This window comes from Rhinichthys klamathensis, unplaced genomic scaffold (genome assembly GCF_029890125.1).
Source record: "Rhinichthys klamathensis goyatoka isolate OS25496 unplaced genomic scaffold, OSU_Roscu_1.1 h1tg000144l_1, whole genome shotgun sequence".
NCBI classification, from domain to species: domain Eukaryota; kingdom Metazoa; phylum Chordata; class Actinopteri; order Cypriniformes; family Leuciscidae; genus Rhinichthys; species Rhinichthys klamathensis.
In genome coordinates this window covers 1,097,167-1,121,630 of record NW_026606679.1, presented here as the reverse complement: position 1 = coordinate 1,121,630, position 24,464 = coordinate 1,097,167, and the positions used below count along the sequence as shown (strand labels likewise).

Below are 24,464 nucleotides of genomic sequence, written 5' to 3'. Positions count from 1 at the left end.
ACAGATCAGCCATTAGAATTAAAACGGTTGCTTACATGTTGTGTAATTACTGTCAATATCGTAAAAGCCTGCGCCGAGGAGTTTGCGAACTGATTTACCAAAGAATCCAGTGAAATGTACCGAATATGAATAAATAATGTTCAACTAAGACATAAACGTTGTTGAGAATAAACAAGCACATTCCCAGCATTAGGATCCTTTGGAAGGTAATGTTATTTTGAGTCCAGTGAGTGACCCTGAGCTCATCACACTAACGCCTGGGCCTGCTAACCATAAAAGCTGATTTTGGACTAACAAGGACATTTTCAGTTCTGAAACGTTCAGGATATTCTTAATATGATGACCTCTTATATGTCAAAACCTCAAGAAAAATTTGATTTCTCAGTTCACGACCCCTTTAATATAGAATCATTGTGCAGTTACAGGTGTCTGCATATCAGCTATTTCATCCACAAATTACACCTAGATTGTGGCTCATCCAATCAGATCTCAGAGTCAGTTTTATAAAATACCATCGTTTTAAAATCCCATCCCATCGTGCAATATTTCGTAGCGTGGTGCAGTGGAGACGTGTTTCAGGGCAAATAACAGAATAGATTGACACCAGAGAACCAGAGGAGGGAATAATGGGAGCGCGTCTGTGACAGTCTGAATAAAGTGCAGTCCGTGCTGGAAGCCTTGTGAGCGTCCGAGGCTCTGTTGTGATAGCAATAATGTTCTAACCATAAAAAGTGAACCTACTGAACTGAGTGTTTGGACCAGTTTCTAAATGTCACTGGCTCTGGGCGGACAATAAATTTGCAGCTTTCCTCCAAAACTGCGCTAGCACATATGCTGCCATGCTGAGGAATCTATTTTAAAATCCCCAGATATTTCGAACTGACGACATGCACCACGACGACAAAGAATAATGAGAAACGTTTAATACGAATATTGAATAGATAAAGCAACAGGGTTCTCGGAGCCGTGGCACAGCAGTGAATGCATATCCTCATGTAGGCGATGTACTTTTGTCTAAAGCCGCGTTTCCACCGCAATTACCAGGAACTATTTGTCCCAGGAACTTTTTTCATAGGAACTTTTTTTGCCCCAGACCGGTTGCTCACTGCGTTTTTTACACCGTGGACTAAAGTACCGGGAAGATCTGGTGACGTTGAACTGCGTGCGACTGCTCCTCCCAGTCTGCGCGTACTGTTTTGAGTTTTAAGTATTGAGGAGATTCGAGCTGTGCTGCTTTTGTGTGCGATCTATTGGTTTACTAACGAGGTCATTAACAAAACGGCAGAAAAGAGACGAACACTAATACCAAAGCGTATTCAGAAAGCTCGTAATGCTAGATATAAAAGTAGACAACGTTTGTTATCAGCTATAGCGGACATTGACCATGAGATGGATGGGACGAACGCGCTCCATCCGGCAGAGAGAACAAGGTAAGAACCAATCAGCATGTTCAGCACACAAGTCTCACCCCGAAAGTTCCTGAACTCTGAAAAAGTACTACCTCGCCAGCAGGGACTTTCTGGGGGGGAAATTTTTACCCGGAACTTCATTTAGACCCTGGTTCCTGCGGTGTAAACACACGGAGTACCACCCCAAAGTTCCTAGTTCCTGGGGAAAGTTCCTGCGGTGGAAACGCGGCTTAAGAAAGCAAAAAGTAAAGAAAAAAACAACGCTTTCCAAATGTCGTCCAAGGCCAGTGAAACCATACAGCGCTTGTGGGAGGGTTCGACGCCTGAACGCCGCTGACTCTAATGGGAAGTGTTTTGGAGGCCCTCAGGTTGTATAATTCATCAAAATGTTTGGAGAGGCATCGGAAAACCTTTAGAGAGAACACATTACCTGTGGCGCTCTCCACAGCGCTGGCACTGACGCTATACTTCTTACAGCACTCAGATTCCTCCTCATCACGAATCGTGGTGGCGCCGGACTGAATCCCCGAGTCAGAGGCGTAAAACGTCTGCTGCCACTCTTCCACTTTCACAGCCCCTTCTGCCTCACTCACTGCAGAAGAGGACCACCACAATCACTACTTACATACATTCCAGAAATTGTAAAATTGATTGAATTATATATATATATATATATATATATATATATATATATATATATATATATATTAAATATTAATATATAATCTCCAAATAAGAAGCGTAACATATATAAAAATTATATTTAAATTGTATTTATATTATATATTCTATGATAAATTGTGGGATGTTAGCATAGATATGTATTAATTATTCAATTGTATATTTATGTTTATATACACACACACACACACACACACACACACACACACACACACACACATTAAACTTTAATATGTAATATAAATACAAGCATTGTATATTCATTGTATATTCATATATATATGTCATTTATATGTCAAATGTCATATATATATATATATATATATATATATATATATATATATACACAGTATATATATATATATATATATATATATATATATATATACACACACACACACACATTCAACTGTAAAATATAATATCATAAATACAAGCATTGTATATATTTAATTATATATATATATATATATATATTTCATTTAATATTTATTTTAATTAATTAATACTTTTTAATACTTTTAAAAGTCACCAATAAGAAAATCAGTGACAATGACCATGCGAAATCAGATTCTTGCTTTCCTTGAAGTACAATAAACTTGATCACCAGAAAAACAGCTCAAGTGTTGCTGTCATTAAAGAATTGTAATATGACATTGAGATTTATGTAAAATTATACTGCTAATATAATTCATCCATTTTAACAGGTGGTCTTAAACTTTTGGAGCATATTGTATCTACATGGCACTTTAACTCTGCATGTCCTGTATAACCAAAAAAAGGTCAGTTTAAGAAAACATTAAAATAAATAAAATAAAATAAAATAATAAATAAAATAAAATAATTTAAAAAAGTATATAATATAATATAATATAATATAATACTATATAATACAAAAAAAAAATTTAAATAAAGAAATAAGATAAAATTATATATAAAATAAATAAATAATAATAATAATAAAAAATAATAAAATAATATAAAAAAATAAAATAAAACATAGTAATTCTTAAATAATTAAACTTACTTTGCAGTGACATCACCACTGTCCAGCCTTAATTCAACCTGTGATGAAACATGAAGCAAAGTTTTAGACTGCATAGAGAACAAGAGAGATGCAGTATGAATGCAGTGATCTGCAATGTGAAGTGACAGCATGCACCAGTTTAGAGGGAAAAGCACCACTGGGACTTAAAAATAGTGAGCAGGCAATGCTATTTATAAAACTACTGCATAGAACGATCGCACAAATCATAGTAGCTTCCCCAAAGTGGAATTTCAATGCTTCATTTGTAGTTCACAGTCACAGCAGAGCAGCTCGATGGGAGAAAGAACTGAAAGTTCATATTCACAAGGACTGAAAAATCTCAAGAGTCTTTTTCAGTGCAGGATTTTGTCATTAATGTCTCGACGGCGCTTCATTCATGACTATAAATAACCCAGACTATGAGCAGGGATATGGCTGGAGATGAAGAAGCATGATGGATCAAGACAACACCTTCATCTGAACCTACGTCAGTGGCAAAAACGTCCATGAACTTTGTGCTTTCGTGTGATACAAAATTATTTATTTTATATTAAAAAAATAGAAATTAATAATAAAAAAAATCTTAAAATAAAGTGAATTAATATCAAAACAATATATTTATTTATTATATTTATAATTAAAGCGTATACTTTTTACTTTAATAACACTGAAAATGCCTGTGATAATAGTGATTAAAATGTATAACAATTATTAAATTTATTACATTTTTTCAATTAAAATGAAAATATTAAATTAATTTATTAAAATGAATATATACTATTTTTTATTTATAATATTTATAATTAAAGTGTGTATAGTTTTTACATTAAAAACACTGAAAACAGCTGTGATAAGTGATTAAAAATGCATAACAATTATTAATACATTTAGTTATTTTATTCCTTAAATAAAAATATTAAATGAATTTATTCAAATTAAAATGTACTATTTTTTATTTCATAATATTTATAATTAAAGTGTGTATAGTTTTTACATTGACACAAAAAATAATTGCATAATTGTGATTTAAAAAATGATTATCAATGAACAAAATTAACTGTCATGTGTAGAAGTTACTTTAGAGCCCCACATAAAATAGCACTAAAAGGAATGCAAACTCTTTGCAGCAGTCACAATTCATTGACTTTTTCTTGACCTTTAATGTGAAAGAAAGAAAACTTAGATTGTCAATATCTCCTAATGCACAAAAATAACTAAAAGCAGATGCTCTCTCGTGTTAGTGATGCAGAAACCAAGACAGAGCTGAATTTTAATTTAAGAATATAAAAACACCTGCAAGAGCATTTCATCAAAAAGTGGAACTAGAAAAGACACAATTTCTTTTATAAAGCAGTGACTAATCCATTTTATCTCTTTGAATTACTTCCTTATGCTACCACATCTTACAAGATCTTATTTTCCCTTTTTTTGGTTCCTTCTATTTCAATTTAAATGGAATCCAGCTTAAAAAGGAATCTCTGTTTAGTATTCCCTGCTCTTCCTCGTTCTTGCCCTTTTCCTGTCTTCGGCTTCTCTTTATAAACATTCAAGTATGAGTACAGTTTGCCTCTGTCCCTCAGTTTCATAAGGCATATGGAGATTTGTTTTATTTTTGTTGTTATGACACCACGTGCCCTGCATTTTCCACACTCATTAATCACATCAACTAGACATTAACACACACACAACACTCCAGCGGTCAGAAAACCACCTCAGAACCGATTAAAAGAGGGAAAGAAAATGACAGCAGCTTTGGAAATGTACCCAATAGGCATTAAAGAGCCATTAATTACGCAAGCACTGATTAATTAAAACATGTTTTCTGGGTTAAACAAGGTTTAAGAGGAAGTGTGCATTGCGTCTTCCTTATTCCACTACATGTTATATCAAATTACAATGTTTAATTGATAGATAACCCCAAAATGAAAAGGTTAATATGAAAGTTGGACATCATTGACACAAACTTCAGAAATAGATATGAGATATTTTCATTTGATGACTGATCATTGCAGTGTTCGGATACATTATAGACTGTAAATCATTTAAATTATAGGCCTATAATTCATTGTAAAATACACCTAAATGTTTTAAAAACATTTTCGATGAGTAAGCTAAGCTCTCTGATCCTCACAGTGCGTCGGTAAGGCCTGTTCACAACGGGACGAATTTCGCGCGCGATATTCGCCGACGTTTAACGTCTCGTGACTAAACAAAGGGGGCCTATGCGAGTGTGCACACCGATGCGAAAAACGCCACGCGTAAAAGCGTCATTTTTGTAAAAACGCCTCGGGTTCGTTTTTTGGGTTTGACGCGTCGCGTCAAAAACTATCCGACCAATGAGATTGGTGCTTTTGCTCACGTGTCTGGAGCTTCTGAAGTTACAGTAAAACACAACTTGAGGGCGCTCAAAAACAAAACGGTCTTGCCGAGCACACATACGCAACGGCGAAGAAGATATACGCCAAGTAGCGTCTCCTGCCAGGAAGAAATAAGACGAGGAAGATGCGAGGCAAGATGAATGTAGAGCTGCTGGTCTCAGTGTCGGAACATAAAGAACTATATGACAAACGTGACAGCGACTACAACATAGGACTATTTCTGTTTTACATTAAGCGCCATCTAATGTCAGGGAATGAATTTGCATGTTCACTCGGCTCATCGTCAGCGAAAATCGCTTGGGTGTGAACACAAAAAACGCGTTGAAAAACGCTGCCGAGTAACGCGCGCCGATATTCGTCCCGGTGTGTACGAGCCTTTAGATTTAGATTTTAAGCCCCGTACACACCGGGACGAATATCGGCGCGCGTTATTCGTCAGCGTTTTTCAACGCGTTTTTTGTGTTCACACCCAAGCGATTTTCGCTGACGATGAGCCGAGTGAACATGCAAATTCATTCCCTGACATTAGATGGCGCCCATTTGCTCTGCAATACCACTCCATAACATTCTCTTTTATCAAGATTTTGGTAGTCGCTGTCGCGTTTGTCATATAGTTCTTTATGTTCCGACACCAACGAGACCAGCAGCTCTACATTAATCTTGCCTTGCATCTTCCTCGTCTTATTTCTTCCCGGCAGTGTAGAGTAGACGCTACTTGGCGTATATCTTCTTCGCCGTTACGTATGTGTGCTCGGCAAGACCGTTTTGTGTTTGAGCGCCCCCCAAGTTGTGTTTTACTGTAACTTCAGAAGCTCCAGACACGTGAGTAAAAGCGCCAATCTCATTGGTCGGAAAGTTTTTGACGCGGCGCTTCAAACTAGAAAAACAAACCCAAGGCGTTTTCGCTTTTACGCATGCCGTTTTTCGTGTCGATGTGCACACTCACATTGGCGCCCTTTGTTTAGTCACGAGGCGTTAAACGTCTGCGAATATCGCGCGCGAAATTCGTCCCGGTGTGAACAGGCCTTAAAGCACTACAATGACTTGGGCTGTGTTCACACTTGGCATGTTTGGTTCGATTAAAACGAACCCTGGTGCGATTATTCTGTTAGTGCGGTTCATTTGAATAAGTGTGAACGCTGCCATACAAACCCAAGTATGGCATACAAACAAACGTGTGCATCAAACAAGCGGAGCGAGACCGCTGAAAAGATGGGTCTCAGTCCGCTACCAAACAAACTCGATAAATATGAACGCAACACGGACCAAAGACATGTAAACAAACCAAAAACAGGACATGATGTCTCAAGATGCGACCCTAAGCAGGACAGAATGCTCAAGAATGCTTGTTTTTTCTCGTCATAGTCGAGATGTCGCCCATCACAGTTCGGTACAGACATCAGAACCGCCGTCTCTTACAGCAGATCTTTGTTTTATGTGTGGCGGAGGGATTTCTGACACTGTTTTGACTCCTTTACACATTTTATAAGCTCTTTGCGAGTTCTTAGCTTGTACAAAACCATCACACGTAGCACACAGCATTGGCTTAGATGTTGTAAGCTCCGTTAAAAAAATATACAGTACGTCATAAAATCTTTTTAGGTTTAGTGTTAAAAATGACAGTAGGTGCGTCCGAAATCACGTACAGTCTGAGTATGCACTACATTTCAATTTGAACGTACTTTGCGACCGTTAAAAAGTACGTTCTTTATAATATGAATGTGTGAAGTATGAATGTAATCTGGACGTACTACATTCGCCATGTTGTCATTGTCATGTGACCTTACCGGTGTCAGTTGCGTCGCTTCACTGCCATTCACAACTCCTCTCCCGTGGCCTCATTGGATAGTAAAGTGTCTATAGTATGCACACTTCGGAATCTCGCCGGAAGTAGTAGGTCATCCGGGGACTTTTCCCTTACCGTTTTTTAAATACTATGTATTCGCTCAGTTGGCCTACTGTTCTTTGCATACTATACAGTAGAGAAGTATTCGATTTCGGACGCAGTGTGTGTAAACGCTAATGTACATTTTTTTTTTTTTTTTGTCCAGACCGAAAGAACCAAGAAAACCAAACTACAATTGTGAACACAATTTACCCACAAAAAAACTTGAGCTTCAGAAGACTTTAAATACGGTGTAGTTTTATGGTGTTTTTTGTGATTTTTATAGTTTGACAGCTTGCATTATACGGGAAAAAAACAGTATTAATGTTCTTTAAAACAGCTCGTTTTCTGTTCCATAAAAGAAAGAAAGAAAGTCATAAGGTTTGTGAACGACATGAGGGTGAGTAAATGATGACAGAATTGACAGAAAGTACTCCTATAAAATGCTGTTGACAAATGCAGACAGAATACTGTGAGGTTGAGTATTTATAGCTTCTGGCACATGTGATCAGGATGGCAGCGCAGGAGAGGAAAATTATTCGAGTGCTTTCATCTCTCAAATTATATGTTGCAAGGTCCTAACTATGGTTTGAAATTCAGGGATATGAGCAAAAATATTCTCCCACTCACACAAAATACCATACTAATCAGAACAGTGACATTTCATTTCTAGAGGCTTCCGGGCCAGGCCAAACTTAATTTAGAATAGAGAGAGATGCATATTTTGTGAATATGCATATAGAGTGACTTTATAGGCATGTCTTTGTCAAGAGTACATTTGTAGCATATCTAAAGAAAATCATCCAGAAATGCTGCTGTACAGTAATCTATTAGTGACTGCAGAGTAATTTCAGAGTAATTTGCATGAGCGCAGATTTCATTAAAAATGATGTCGACCAGACAAATTCCTGACATCAAATCTTGAAGGCAACTAACCAATTTAAAGGTGAAGTGTGTAACCTCTCTGCCGCTAGCATCATCCAACAATTTAAAATATAATGTTAAAATAATTACAAACAGGTTTCTCAAACACGCCTGCCATTGGTTGAACAAACAGAGAGTCCCGCCCTAACCTCACGCCATTGGTTGAATCCTTGTTGCTGTGATGGGCTGGTCGGTATGCTCAATTCAAACAAAACAATAAAGAAAATTACACATTAAAGTGTTTACATATTTATACAGATTTCTACATTTTCTGACATGAGAAGTGTGATTAAATGCTAAGGATATTCTTTAATATACGGTAACTCTGATTATGTTTGGCTGAAAGAAGTAAGTCATATACACATATGATGGCTTGAGGGTGAGTAAATTATGGGATAATTTTCATTTTTTGGGTGAACTATTCCTTTAAGAGGTCCTTTCGATTTTCCCATCAAAATAGAAACTCAGAAATTAAGAAAGCCATGAATTAGTATTGTAATTTTACAGTAATGTTCTGTAAAATAAATGAGTATTAATTATTATAATTATAATAATGATTAATAATTTAGTAATACAGTAAAATGCAATAGTATTATATTTCTTTACTGATTTGATTAATTTTTATAATTAAATAATAGTTTTAATAATATTAATCATTACATATGATGATGATTGTCATATTGAACTTTTCTTCCTTTTCCTTAGCTGATCACATGTAGGGTTACTAAATATGAACGGATTGTATTTGCATATTTAGTATCTCGAAATGATCTAAATCTAGGACGTAGGCTTGCTCAATTTAAAGAGAATGTGAAGTACAGTCTCTATCCTTTGACCATTGTCCTCAAGAAAGGCGAGGCGTGTCCGACTCAATGTAATACATCTCTTTCTCCCCAACTTCTCCTCTCACTTCCTGCAGAAGACAACATCTCTGATGATGATTAATGGTGTGAGAAGATCTCAGTCTGTTTTGTTCACCGGACACTGCCTGTTCACATCGTCTCCATTGTTCTGTTGTTACAATAGCTACCTGTGATCCTAGCACGCACACACACACACCTCAGGGTCTTTGCTGTATTTAGGACACTTGACACTGAACAATGCAGCACCAGCAGACCTGTCAGCCATAGTTTAACTTCCAGTGACATGCTGCCGTACTTTGTGTTTACTATGCAAGTGTCAAGGCGGATTGGTATTTGGAAGTTCCACCAGCGAGAGTACATCAACTGTCTGAATGTGTGTAAGGATTTAAGCATAAGATGAAGTATTTGTGGCATAAACATCCTTACATATAGCAGCAAAGCAGTTAAACTAATGAATCACTTGCTTATGATAATTGGACTTAAAATATTATACAAATATCTAAATTAGAAAAATATAGATATAGAATGTTGGTAACCAGTCAGTTGACGGTAGCCATTGATTATTTCCCTACTATATGGAAGTCAATGGCTACCGTCAACTGTCTGGTTACCAACATGCTTTAAAAATCGTATTTTGAGTTCAACAGAAGAAAGAAACTCATACAGGTTTTGGAACCACTTGAGGCTCATTTTTGGGTGAACTATCCCTTTAAGAAAGCAAATATGGTCAATTTTGTTTTCATGCTGACTGCAAAGATCTAGGCTAAACAAACGGTCCTTTCAATTAGAGTAGAGCAAGTTGCTTTAGGAGAAAAGCGTGTGCTAAATGGCAATTAAATGCGGGTTTGTGTATAAAAGCCTCTCGGTTTGACAGAGCAGTGCTGATAGAAACATCTGTACACGCTCACATATTTTCAGCTTCTCAGCAGGGCTGAGAAAATCGAATCCACGGCAGGTACTTGGCAGGAGTATCTGCAGGAGACAGCGAGGTTTTGCCAGACTCCTGGAGTGCAGCTGATGATACCGTGAGTCACCTCACGCCAGGACTCGAATTACAAAGTCACCAGCACTCTGTGCACCAACACTTATAGGCAGGAAGTCGAGAGGAACGCCAAACCACGACAGATATATAGACGGATATAGACGGTTCCGTGTAAATTTATTCACTGAGCTGAGTTACCTGACAGTGTAATAGAATACCAATTGGGATCAAAACGGTGCATAAACGCAGTGAGGTTTTGGAATAACGCTACATTAGAAAACAATCTGATTGAGTTATAAGACACCTAAGAAAATATCAACACACTAATGCTGTTATACGAAGCATTAGAAAGCATTACGCAAACAAGCTAAAGATAATTTGCTCACATTAGCTTCTAAACTAATTTGCAGGAAACATATCACGGAAAACTCTTTGTAGTAGAGTTCAAAATGTAGACATTTTCTGATGTTCGCAGTGAAGCTCACAGAACATTTACTGAAATAAATTTGCATTAACAGGTCATTCGAGAATAGTCATGTGTACTATGCTTACTATTGCTGCAGTATGTACAGTATGGAAACCTGGATGACTAACAACATTTGCCAATATGTGCAGTATACAAAGCACACAGTGTAAAATACTGTATCCCACAATGCAATGCTCTCAACCTGTTATTTCTAGCATGGTGAATGAACAGGAAGCTATATATCAACCTTAATTGTTCACATGTCTTTTTTGGATTCAGTAATTCAATATATTTGACTTCAAACTCAAATAATAAGAATTAAACACGCATATTATCAGGTCATGTGAATAATACAATGATGTGACAAAATGTAGCATTCCACTGTTTGAGACCATTATCGTGGAGCAATACCTGCTGTTTCACAAAACGACTAAATATGGTCAAGTTGTGTTTACCACAGGCTTTATTTTACTCATAAATTGAGAAACCCATTATAAAACCCCCTAATGAAAATCTTGTCGGAACCAGGGGCGAATTAGGTTTTGACATCATCCCTGCACCAGCCTATAAGAACGAATTTGAATCTCACATGCAATTTTAGTGAATAAGACCCATTACAAGAACAAATTGATACAAAAATGTAGAATATAACCCCTTCGGCTTTTAGCAGCAAAGCTAGTACAAGTGTCGCATAAAGATTATCACTCATGTTTCCAACACATGGACGTAACAGAACCTCAAAACCTCATGTGAGCAGTGAATAACCCGCAGCGGGAGCATTACATTTCCAGCAGGAGGGAAATACAACATCTCTGTAATTCAATAGCATGAAAGAGACACTAAAAAAATGTCAAGGGATGTACCTTGTTCTTAACCTAGCAAAGGTTGTAAATACAAGACATACTGGATTATCTCATCTACTGAATTTCACAGGAAGTACTTGAATAAAGTCTTTGAATAACGGCATGAATCACAGTTCAGTTCCCTATTAGATTTTCTTTTTCTTATTACTTCAATTTTTTTTTGTAATTTTCAACCCTTCCATGTTCAAGGTTTCTCTGATATTAAATGTAGAAATGTACTTTGCTGGGGGAAAAAAACAACACTTAAAATGAGTTATTGGGTTCTGGATATGAATCTAATTTAGTTGAGAAATATGCTCTGCAGAATGGAATTTGAATTGCCATGGAGGAGGTACAAAAAACAACAGGTACATAAGAATATTCGTATCATTTACCCCACATTATAAACATTTGCTAAGACTTAAAGACTAAGGAACCTACTGATCCAACTGTTTGCGAGATCTCACACATCTTTCTATACATTAAAGGTACACTATGTAACTTCTGACACTCTGGTGGTTAAAAAACAAAACTGCATGTGTTTTGTGGAAGAACATTGTTTTGGTTGTGCTTTGGCTCTGTGTGACTGTGCAGATTAATATGGTTATCCAACTGCACATAAAACATTCACTACTAGCCTTAAGATATATAACCAGTTTAGATGGACAGGATCTCAAACTGACTAGCTGAAGATGTTACTGTAGCTTTACCAATTAATAGACATGATACTTGCTTTACAATTAGGGCTGGGACAATAAATCGAAGCATCGTGAATCGCGATATGATTCTGAATCGATTCCAATTTTTTCCCGATTTTGTCTCTCAAATCGATTCTGAGCTTAGTTTTTTAACAGCAGATGGCACTGCGTGCTCTAGAAACAGCCATAATCCGCTAGCTTCCTACACACACCACTTGAACCTTCTATAAAATAATCATTAATTAAGTTCGAAAAGGTTGAAGCGAATTACAAGGGTGTTTGCAGTGGGCTGTTTACATTAAAGCAGCACTAAGTAGGAATTCCGTTTTTGTCAAACAGCGACCCCTAGAGTCGCTGTGGAGTACTTGTACTGTCGTGAATAGCACTCACGCAGAGATGGCTCGCACTCACGGCCGGATCCCCTCCCCCTGTACACCGGTACCTGTTCAGTAGGATGGACGCTGTAACGAGTGGAAATAAGGTGTGGCCCCTTTTAGAGCTGCGCGCGCCCTGTTTAACTGTCGGCAGTCTGTATTGTATGTGCGCCTCGAACACCACATGTATACGGCGGCGGGATATTTCTGTTTGATGCTCATTTAATCAGAATTTTATCAGATCTGTTTTTTTGCCGTAAAGCAATTCATTACCTCGCGAGACCTGATATCACACGATACTTCCTAACACTAAGGACGGCGGCCCGCCGGCCCAAAGTTGCAAGGGTGGTTTTGCGGCTCACAGGCACCAGGGGGGTGCGAGACGACCACCATTCAACACGAAATCAGGAATATAAACATTACAATGACTCCAAAGCTGTTCGGTTAAGGTAAAAAAGTTACTTAGTTCACCTTTAATCTCGCGTCATAAAAGCATTCTGAGGTGCAAGTACATTCTCAGACTCAGCCGAACGCACGATCGCTCTTCTTCGTGAGCATTTGAGCGTGCGGTTAAAAACAAGCCTAGAGCGCCATCTGCTGTTAAAAAACTAAGCTCAGAATCGATTCGCGATGCACTCAGAAAAAATTGGAATCGATCCACGAATTGCGATGCATCGATATATTGTCCCAGCCCTACAATGAACTCTGTTAGAGAGCTACATATAGCAATTTATCTGTTCAATAAAATACCTTACTCACCTGGTGAGTAATAAAAACACAATTTTCGTGTCGCTTTTTTCAACGTTTCAAATCCCTCAGTTCTCGCCATCTCCGAAAAGCCAAGCCAATGTTGATTCTTGTTTTATTACGAGCTCTGTCACGTTCTCTTTTTGTCAGCAGACTCTCTTATGTTCGACGTATGTTTAAAACGGGTGAATCCCCGGAGGATGGAGATTTACCAGCTCCATGTTAACCGTTCCCGCTAACCTCTGCCACTTCAACTCCATACATGCGTCAACGTAGCCGGAGCAACTTTTCTTTAACAGGCTACATGCTATGCAAGAGAATCTGACATTGCATTACAGAGTCTAACATTTAAACTTTAAAGGTTTATCTTGATGGCTTTTATGCCTCTTTTCTATAGTTAAATGTTGTACAAATGCTGAACGTTGCTTGAGGGACTTTACATGGTATATCGTTTTAATTAGTCAGTGCTCTTATGGGGTAACAAAGAACTTTCTGATGGACCGATAGGATCTAAACCAATTAAATCCTGTGTGCCTGAGAGGCCAGTCCACTTCTGTACATCTCAGATCATTAACAGCTTTAATTAGGGCTGTTTCAGTGCTATGATGATGTTGATGATCTCAAATCTTCAACAGAGACTATATTTATATTTATTATTTATTTAATAGAGAATAAAAGTCTAAATTAAACGAATGGCTGTTTCTTCAACTACACTGATGTTTTTATTACAGATTTCAAAGTTTTTCTAATATGACAGACACTTTTTTTTACCATGATTTTATTATATATTACTTAAAATATGAAAAGCCATCACAAAATGTAATTAATACATTTGTAAAAACAAAACAAAAAAAAAACACCATATATATATATATACACTCACCGGCCACTTTATTAGGTACCCCATGCTAGTAACGGGTTGGACCCCCTTTTGCCTTCAGAACTGCCTCAATTCTTCGTGGCATAGATTCAACAAGGTGCTGGAAGCATTCCTCAGGGAGTTTGGTCCATATTGACATGATGGCATCACACAGTTGCCGCAGATTTGTCGGCTGCACATCCATGATGCGAATCTCCCGTTCCACCACATCCCAAAGATGCTCTATTGGGTTGAGATCTGGTGACTGTGGAGGCCATTTTAGTACAGTGAACTCATTGTCATGTTCAAGAAACCAATTTGAAATGATTAGAGCTTTGTGACATGGTGGAAGTAGCCATCAGAGGATGGGTACATGGTGGCCATAAAGGGATTGACATGGTCAGAAACAATGCTCAGGTAGGCCGTGGCATTTAAACGATGCCCAATTGGCACTAAGGGGCCTAAAGTGTGCCAGGAAAACATCCCCCACACCATTACACCACCACCACCAGCCTGCACAGTGGTAACAAGGCATGATGGTTCCATGTTCTCATTCTGTTTACGCCAAATTCTGACTCTAACATCTGAATGTCTCAACAGAAATCGAGACTCATCAGACCAGGCAACATTTTTCCAGTCTTCAAACTGTTCAATTTTGGTGAGCTCTTGCAAATTGTAGCCTCTTTTTCCTATTTGTAGTGGAGATGAGTGGTACCCGGTGGGGTCTTCTGCTGTTGTAGCCCATCCGCCTCAAGGTTGTGCGTGTTGTGGCTTCACAAATGCTTTGCTGCATACCTCGGTTGTAACGAGTGGTTATTTCAGTCACTGTTGCCCTTCTATCAGCTCGAACCAGTCTGGCCATTCTCCTCTGACCTCTGGCATCAACAAGGCATTTCCGCCCACAGAACTGCCGCTCACTGGATGTTTTTTCTTTTTCGGACCATTCTCTGTAAACCCTAGAGATGGTTGTGCGTGAAAATCCCAGTAGATTAGCAGTTTCTGAAATACTCAGACCAGCCCTTCTGGCACCAACAATCATGCCACGTTCAAAGTCACTCAAATCAACTTTCTTCCCCATACTGATGCTCGGTTTGAACTGCAGGAGATTGTCTTGACCATGTCTACATGCCTAAATGCACTGAGTTGCCGCCATGTGATTGGCTGCTTAGAAATTAAGTGTTAACGAGCAGTTGGACAGGTGTACCTAATAAAGTGGCCGGTGAGTGTATATATATGGTGTATATAATATACCATATATATATATATAATATGATATATATATATATATGGTGTATATAATATATATCTGTATATAATATACAGATTTATATTATAAATATATATATATATAATATAAATCTGTACACAATATTTGTGGAATCATTTCCACTGCAACAAACAATTGTCACATAAAATGTTTTATTAAAATGAATCCATGAGAGTGTGAAAAGAGTGTTTTAAGAGACATTACTTTCTTAAGTTGCACAGGGACAAAAGTGTTCAGTTAAAAAAACACCCTTCTATTTTCTTAGTAATTTTTCTTAAAAAGGATGTAAGATTGGCCCATAATTGCTGAGTGTCAAATGATGTACATTTTAAAAGCATGTAAAGTAGCTTCCTCTAATTGGGGATGATACCACAGAAAGGTTGATTTGCATAATTCAAATGAGCTTGGTTTATAAACAGCTTAATATAGCTAACGGAAGCTGTAAACATGTTACATTTTAATTAATATGGATTTGAGGGTCGGGGTCTATCAGGGTCTACTCACAACTAAGAAAAACGCTAAATTTAAGCACTAGGGATTTAAGGAATAATTTCACTTCTGATTTAATTTCACTCACATAGACAGATACTTATTGGTTATATAGTGGGTTAAATTACAAAACATACAAAATCAAAAATTGACAAAGTTTCAAGTATAGTATTACAACAGTCATTGTGGATTTTCTGCAAGTATTTTGGTATATTTTATATTAATATTCTTTAATATTCATCTGTTGTAGTACCTGTTAAAAAAAACTGAAAAACATATTAGGGCTGCAAGATATTGAATAAAAATTCGATAAATTGTTGACAATAACAATTCTAGATTATCAATAATGAATCAAAACATCTAAAAGGAATAGCAGCATGAGGTGGAGCTGAAGAGTAAATGAACACCAGTAAATTGAAGCCCATTTTATATAATATATACACAATGTAAACGTAACATTACAACTTGTACAGTATCTGCACAGAAGGACGAAAATGCAAGTGAACTGTCTGAATGTGTAACTCCCGTTGTGGATGCGCTCATCCAGTTACAATGCGCTGAAACTCGGGCAACATTCTATTACAATAGTGCTCTCATTATAATGTTATGTATATGGCAAATTGGTGAAATGTACTTAACTGTTTTTTTCATGATCAAAATGATTCCAGGTGCGCTTTCAAAGCGCTTTCAAAGCTTTTCATACACTCTTGAATACTCTCTTGAGTAGGTACTTATTTTGAATAAGTAATTACTTCACGACCACTAAAAAGTATGCTCTAAATAGTTCGAATGTGTGGAGTATGAATGTAATCTAGACGTACATTCGCCATGTTGTCATTATCATGTGATCTACCAGCATCAGTTGTGTTGCTTCACTCACTGCCATTCACAAATCCTCTCTCGTGGCCTCATGGGATAGTAAAGTGTCCATCGTAGGAACACATGAGAATCTTGCCGAAAGAAGTAGGTCATCCGGGTCCTTTTTGCCGACTCTTTTATGAGTACTGTGAATTCGGACATCCTTCTTTTGTCACATACTGTTTTTCGCCTACTATATAGTAGGGAAGTATGCGATTTTGGATGCAGCCATAGTTTCACTTTATTTCACCAGTATGGACTGCATGCTGTCCTAACGCTAAACAATCAGACCTCAGGTACCACTCAAAATGCAGCAATAACCAACAGAAAAAAAAAGATATACTTTTTAAAGTCACGTCGATCATCATTCGTCGCTGTCACATTCAAGTACTCATGCACATCCCCAATATACACTCACCTAAAGGATTATTAGGAACACCTGGGGCACGTTCAAGATCACAGCGGTGCGTAACGTTTTGCTACGGTTTCCGGGTTGAACATCATGTTTCCTGGAAACGGCGTGCACCGGTGTGCAACGGGGTTTGAGATGCGTTTTCTCTTGTTTGGTGGGCGTGTCAGAACTGCAGTCCAATCAACAGCAACATGTATATAAAGCACACGGTATTAAAGAGAACTCGCACAATGGAAGTAATTTACAAATGTGTTCGATACGCAACAACTGAGGATATTAGAAGACATGTTTGTCGTAAGTATTATTGTAAAAATATAGGATATCCTAATGATTTAGTTGTTTATATTTTTAGCTTCATTGCAAGTGTGTGACATTGGTAAAGAAATAAACAATGCATGTAAAGGGATTTTCCTAAAAATGAGAAAGAAAATACAGGGTATTAGTAAAACAGTATGAACAACAAATAAAGTCAGTATGTGAGGCTAAATAGATGTGTTTTAGTCTTTATTAGGTAAGATGTGCTTCCATTTCAGTTTCCACAAATCCCTTCACTCGATTGGGATGTTCTCTTGTGTTCTGGGCGGCAAGTGCAGTTACTGTAACATCGGGCATATTTTGTAGTATTAATATTTATACCGACTTCAACAGGCTCCGAAAATTCTTCACAAAGAACACAAAAAACCTTCTCAGCTGCCGTAGTTGCAACTCTTGCGTCATCACAACAGTGCGTTCAACGCATCACCGTTTCTGTTTAAAAAAACGTTCTGCAACGTTTTGTCGGCGCTGAACGCAGCCCAGTTCAATTTCTCATTAATGCAATTATCTAATCAACCAATCACATGGTAGTTGCTTCCATGCATTTAGGGGTGTGGTCCTGGTCAAGACAATCTCCTGAACTCCAAACTGAATGTCAGAATGGGAAAGAAAGGTGATTTAAGCAATTTTGAGCGTGGCATGGTTGTTGGTGCCAGACGGGCCGGTCTGAGTATTTCACAATCTGCTCAGTTAATGGGATTTTCACGCACAACCATTTCTAGGGTTTACAAAGAATGGTGTGAAAAGGGAAAAACATCCAGTATGCGGCAGTCCTGTGGTCGAAAATGCCTTGTTGATGCTAGAGGTCAGAGGAGAATGGGCCGACTGATTCAAGCTGATAGAAGAGCAACTTTGACTGAAATAACCACTCGTTACAACCGAGGTATGCAGCAAAGCATTTGTGAAGCCACAACACGCACAACCTGGAGGCGGATGGGCTACAACAGCAGAAGACCCCACCGGGTACCACTCATCTCCACTACAAATAGGAAAAAGAGGCTACAATTTGCAAGAGCTCACCAAAATTGGACAGTTGAAGACTGGAATAATGTTGCCTGGTCTGATGAGTTTCGATTTCTGTTGAGACATTCAGATGGTAGAGTCAGAATTTGGCGTAAACAGAATGAGAACATGGATCCATCATGCCTTGTTACCACTGTGCAGGCTGGTGGTGGTGGTGTAATGGTGTGGGGGATGTTTTCTTGGCACACTTTAGGCCCCTTAGTGCCAATTGGGCATTGTTTAAATGCCACGGCCTACCTGAGAATTGTTTCTGACCATGTCCGTCCCTTTATGGCCACCATGTACCCATCCTCTGATGGCTACTGATGGCTAGATCTCAATCCAATAGAGCATCTTTGGGATGTGGTGGATTTTTTTCACATATAATTAAGGCAGTTCTGAAGGCGAAAGGGGGTCAAACACAGTATTAGTATGGTGTTCCTAATAATCCTTTAGGTGAGTGTATATAGTTTTCAAATGTCTAGCAGTGATTGTATAATAAATATACAATATATATATATATATATATATATATTCATAGTACCATATTCAAGTATTTTGTTTTCTGGTAAATCATTAAAACCAGAAAAATATCACCAGCTAAGCTTGTTTTCAGAAAATATCAAATTTGGTCTTGTAGCACCCGCACATTTTAAGAATATAATTTTTTGCAGTGCCTGCACTGTACCGTCAATCATGTTGACAAATCTTAGCAAAATCCATCTGGCTCTGGTGTCTTTATCAAGCATCTGAGAGTAACTCACATCATCAGGGAACTAGAGCTTGCAGTTTCCTGTTCCGAAGGCAGAAGGTGGAGATATCTGGAAATCTAAGCATGGCAATAAACTTCACAGGGAAGGAATCACAGGGTGTGACCCTCAAGCCCGGACTGAGATGCCATCTTAAAGTCTGGCCCGAATGAGTTTGTGCAAATAGCACAGGAAGTAAAGCCCCCTGAGGACAGCTCAAGGTTAAAAGCCCACATAAGGAGCCAGCAGCGTAGAAGAAATACATCTGCAAAACACAGAATTAAAAAAAGTCCTTTTTAATGAGCCATTAAAGCAAATATTCCCCCATATACACATAACATTTTCTGAATTATTTTTGTTTTTTTTAGTAACAATAACTGAGCAACCATTAAGCAACATAGCATTAATTGGGAAGCAAAACTGTACAAGTCTTGTTTTCATAGATTGCATCTTGAATGAAGTTTATTTTTTTCATACCGTAGGCAAAATGTTTTTTTTTACTTCTTGAACCTCACTCAATTTGGTTAGGTTTAAGCTTGCAACAAGAGAAAAATTAGTTGCCAATGTGGTATTACAAATAATTCATTCACGTATGTTCCCTGAAAACAAGTTTTAATGCATTACTCAATTTTGCTTCTCATTTTTCTAAGGAGGTTTAGATCTTTCTATTGGAAAACATTATAAAAAATAAATGCACTAGAATGATGTTTCCTTTCTACCTCCTCTCCAAAAGTGGTTTGTAACATTCATGAAAGTCTTTAATGAGGCTCTAAAAGTCTCTTTCTTCACTTTCTCCACATTCACAGGGAAACAGGTCTCATCTCTTCTGGGCTGCTTAAGCAAAACTGTGAAAATTTATTCTGAATGCTATTTAAAACACGAAATAAAATCCCATAGAGCTAGAGGCTGGCGCTCAGACAGACGTGCATCTGCCGTCAGCGTTGCCTTGCTTCTTCACTTCAAAGAAACAGATTTCCCATCCGCAAAAAAAGGCCACAGGGATGATTTACCGTACTGAAGATCCCATAAAAAAAACCTTGTGCATCACATCCATACAAAGTTTCCTATTCCTGAGCCCAAATCAGGGGGTGAGGGCATGTTTAATGGTGTCACCTGCAAATAGGTTGAAGCTATCAGCTTTCCCTTTGCTCCTATAAACATAAAACGGTTTTGGTGCAGTGGGATCACCTATTAAACCTTCAACACACACACACACACACAAGTTCTCTCATCAGCAGAGAAATGACAGCCCTTTCATCTCACATCCCCATAATCCGCTCTCATTAGCGGCACTGAGCGAAAGTAGAGGGCGGACACGCGGGATGAAGGAGAAGCGTCGATGCTTGTGAAACAGTGAACCATGGCCGTACAAAAAACAATCCCTCCCTTCTCCGCTGTCGCACACACCAGGGACCCTCCGTGTCTGCATACAGCCAGAGACACACACTAATTAAAGGAAACCTTGGATGAGCCTGGTGAGATCTGCAGTTCTTCCTTATCTCCTGCTCCTCCGGTCTGCCTCCGAAGACGTGTTAAAGAAACAAACAAACATTAGGTGGGAATATAACCAGCAAACGCAAGAGCGGGCTTCTCTTGAGGCAGCTTCGACGTACATGCATCTCCGAGTCCCTCGTAATAATGCAGTGCTAAGCTCTCGCACTGTGCTTTTTCAACCCTGACAAGGCTGGAATGATATGACAGTCGAGTGCCAAGAATGTTATAAACCTCAGAGTGCCAATGAAAAGAAGATGGGGCATTTTTATAAGGCATGAAGGTGAAGATGACATCTTGTTTCCTGATGAAGATGAGCAGGGTTGAAAATGTCATTATAAAATTATATTTTTAAGTCTGTCAAAGCTAACACTTATATAGACACTCGTTTTGGGGTCGGTAAGAATTTGTAATGTTTTCGAAAGAAGACTTATGCTCAAAGCTGCATTAATTTGATCAAAAATACAGTAAAAACAGCAATATTCTGAAATATTATTACGATTTAAAACTGTGATGTAAAGCTGAATTTTCAGCATCATTACTCCAGTCTTCAGTGTCACATGATCCTTCAGAAAATCATTCTAATATGCTGATTTGCTGCTCAAGAATCATTTCTTATTATCATCAATGTTAAAAACCGTTGTGCTGCTTCATATTTTTGTGGAAACCGTTCGGGATTCTTTGATCAATTGACAGCATTTATTTGTAATAGAAATCTTTTGTACCATTATAAATGTCTTTACTGTCATTTTGATCAATTTAATGCATCCTTGCTAAATAAAAATTCATATTAATTTTAAAATGTTTTACTCCAAGCAGTAGTGGTAGTGTATTTAACAAAGCACTGCAAAACATTATTAAATAAATACAATTAAAATTATTTTTATGATTCTTTATCACAACTTGTTATCTTTTGTCAAATCAACTTAAATAATTAATGTGGTTCAAATAATATAATATTTTAAGTTTCTATTAAACCAATCTCCTTTGTTGTATTAACTCAAATTTTTAATTTCAATGAACTCAAAAATTGAAGGTTACCTGTGTCATGATTCTGCCCTCGTGTCCTTGATTTTCTCTTGTCTTGAGGCAGGATCGTGACAGAACCATGTTTTGTGTGCAAGCACATGGTCTTGTGTTTTGAGCCATGTGCTTGTGTTGTCTCGTTACGTTACCCCGCCCCCTTGTTATCCTCGTCTCGTCATTATTGTCTAGTCAGTTTCACCTGTCTTTGTCTAGTCGGCTTCACCTGTCTTTGTCATTAGTGTCTCCCTATTTAATCCCCTTGTGTTTGCTGTCCTGTGTCGGTACATTGTCTAACTTTGCGTGTATATCCCTGTGAGTATTTTACCTGAAAACCTGTTCAATTAATTGTGAGTTTGCTTCTTGTCAAGTCAGAATCTTGTTTGTCATCGTGTCCTAGTTTAGTTGTACTCTGCTCCAGTCCTGTTTTGCCCCCTCGTGGGTTTTTGTTTTCTGTTTGTGTCAGAATAAACGTTTAGTGTCTGCAAATTGTCTATGTTTGGGTTCGTTCCTCAACTTCATGACAGAATGTACCGACCATCAAAGAACCCAGCAGACAGTATGTCCTTCCAATCGGAGTTCCGGAAGCGATGCTGGTCGTCCGCACCAACCAACGGTGAACGGGTCATTTGCCCTATCCCGTACCAGGGTGAGCAGATCATGAGGGATTATGCCCATCTATGGGATCTCTTTTCCCGGGAGGATCTGCAGGCCTCTTCCACGGGCTCTCCACCCTCTGCTAGTCTGCCGGTGATCCCGGAGGGTCGTGTTATAGGCGTCGCGACGCTTGGGGACCAGGCTGGCTCCCTCACGACTCCTGGCACTTCATCTACCCCCTTCAATCTTCGTGGAAAACGAGGAAGACGGCTGTCGTGGGAGTCGGCGTCAGAGTCCTCCTCCGCTGAGTCTGCTGTACCTGCGGTGGTTTCCGCTGAGCTTCCCCAACCCGTCTCAGCTCCGACGATGGTCTCTGCTTCACGACCTAGGAGGAAGAGGGGAGCCTCCCGTTCTTCGCCAGCTGCAGTCACAGGGCCCGCTGCAGTCACAGGGCCCGCTGCAGTCACAGGGCCCGCTGCAGTCACTGAGCCCGCTGCAGTCACAGAGCCCGCTGCAGTCACAGAGCCCGCTGCAGTCACAGGGCCCGCTGTAGTCACTGAGCCCGCTGCAGTCACAGAGCCCGCTGCAGTCACTGGGCCCGCTGCAGTCACTGAGCCCGCTGCAGTCACAGAGCCCGCTGCAGTCACTGAGCCCGCTGCAGTCACTGAGCCCGCTGCAGTCACAGGGCCCGCTGCAGTCACTGAGCCCGCTGCAGTCACAGAGCCCGCTGCAGTCACAGAGCCCGCTGCAGTCACAGGGCCCGCTGTAGTCACTGAGCCCGCTGCAGTCACAGAGCCCGCTGCAGTCACTGGGCCCGCTGCAGTCACTGAGCCCGCTGCAGTCACAGAGCCCGCTGCAGTCACTGAGCCCGCTGCAGTCACAGAGCCCGCTGCAGTCACAGAGCCCGCTGCAGTCACAGAGCCCGCTGCAGTCACAGAGCCCGCTGCAGTCACAGAGCCCGCTGCAGTCACAGAGCCCGCTGCAGTCACAGAGCCCGCTGCAGTCACAGGGCCCGCTGCAGTCACAGGGCCCGCTGCAGTCACAGGGCCCGCTGCAGTCACAGGGCCCGCTGCAGTCACTGAGCCCGCTGCAGTCACAGAGCCCGCTGCAGTCACTGAGCCCGCTGCAGTCACTGAGCCCGCTGCAGTCACTGAGCCCGCTGCAGTCACTGAGCCCGCTGCAGTCACTGAGCCCGCTGCAGTCACAGAGCCCGCTGCAGTCACTGAGCCCGCTGCAGTCACTGAGCCCGCTGCAGTCACTGAGCCCGCTGCAGTCACTGAGCCCGCTGCAATCACAGAGCCCGCTGCAGTCACTGAGCCCGCTGCAGTCACTGAGCCCGCTGCAGTCACAGAGCCCGCTGCAGTCACTGAGCCCGCTGCAGTCACTGGGCCCGCTGCGGTCACTGGGCCCGCTGCGGTCACAGAGCCCGCTGCGGTCACAGAGCCCGCTGCGGTCACAGAGCCCACAGAGCCCGCTGCGGTCACAGAGCCCGCTGCGGTCACAGAGCCCGCTGCAGTCACAGAGCCCGCTGCAGTCACAGAGCCCGCTGCAGTCACAGAGCCCGCTGCAGTCACAGAGCCCGCTGCAGTCACAGAGCCCGCTGCAGTCACAGAGCCCGCTGCAGTCACAGAGCCCGCTGCAGTCACAGAGCCCGCTGCAGTCACAGAGCCCGCTGCAGTCACTGAGCCCGCTGCACTGAGCCCGCTGCAGTCACTGAGCCCGCTGCAGACAGTGTTTCTTCCGAGTCTGATTTGAGCGCTTCATCCGAGTCTGTTTTCTTGTGTGCCGAGTCTGATTCAGTGAGTTCTGTTCCCGCTCCACAGCCGTCTGCTACGTCCCCTGTTATGTGTCCTGTTCCTTTTCCCGCTGTTTCCCCAGTCAGAAGTCTTGTCTCGCCACCCTCAGCTTCCCCTGTCGTGATTCCCTCTCCGTCGTCCACTGTTCCTCCTGTCCCTAATCAACCCCGGACTGTTTCCTCCAAGACTCCTCATGTGTCCCGATCCAAACCTGCCCGGATTCCTCGCCCTAAGCCCTCAGCCCGTTTTCCGAAGACCCCCAGCACACCCATCCACCCTGGACCACCCCCCATGAACTCTGTGTTTCCTCCGCCACCTCTTCCTTGTTTG

At 40.2% G+C, this 24,464-nt stretch overlaps 1 protein-coding gene across 1 annotated transcript in view; it reads right to left on the bottom strand.

Moving 5' to 3' along the window:
• jupb (junction plakoglobin b) overlaps window positions 1-19,262 on the bottom strand; it is a 41,625-nt gene extending 22,363 nt beyond the window's left edge. The window contains exons 1-3 of the mRNA XM_056257771.1: window positions 19,243-19,262; window positions 3,118-3,155; window positions 1,840-2,001 (exon numbers count right to left, since the gene is read on the bottom strand). Of these exons, the coding sequence (XP_056113746.1) occupies window positions 1,840-2,001; window positions 3,118-3,130 (175 nt within the window). The 5' untranslated portion in view covers window positions 3,131-3,155; window positions 19,243-19,262. The remainder of the gene's footprint in view (window positions 1-1,839; window positions 2,002-3,117; window positions 3,156-19,242) is intronic.
• Window positions 19,263-24,464: the final 5,202 nt, after the last annotated feature.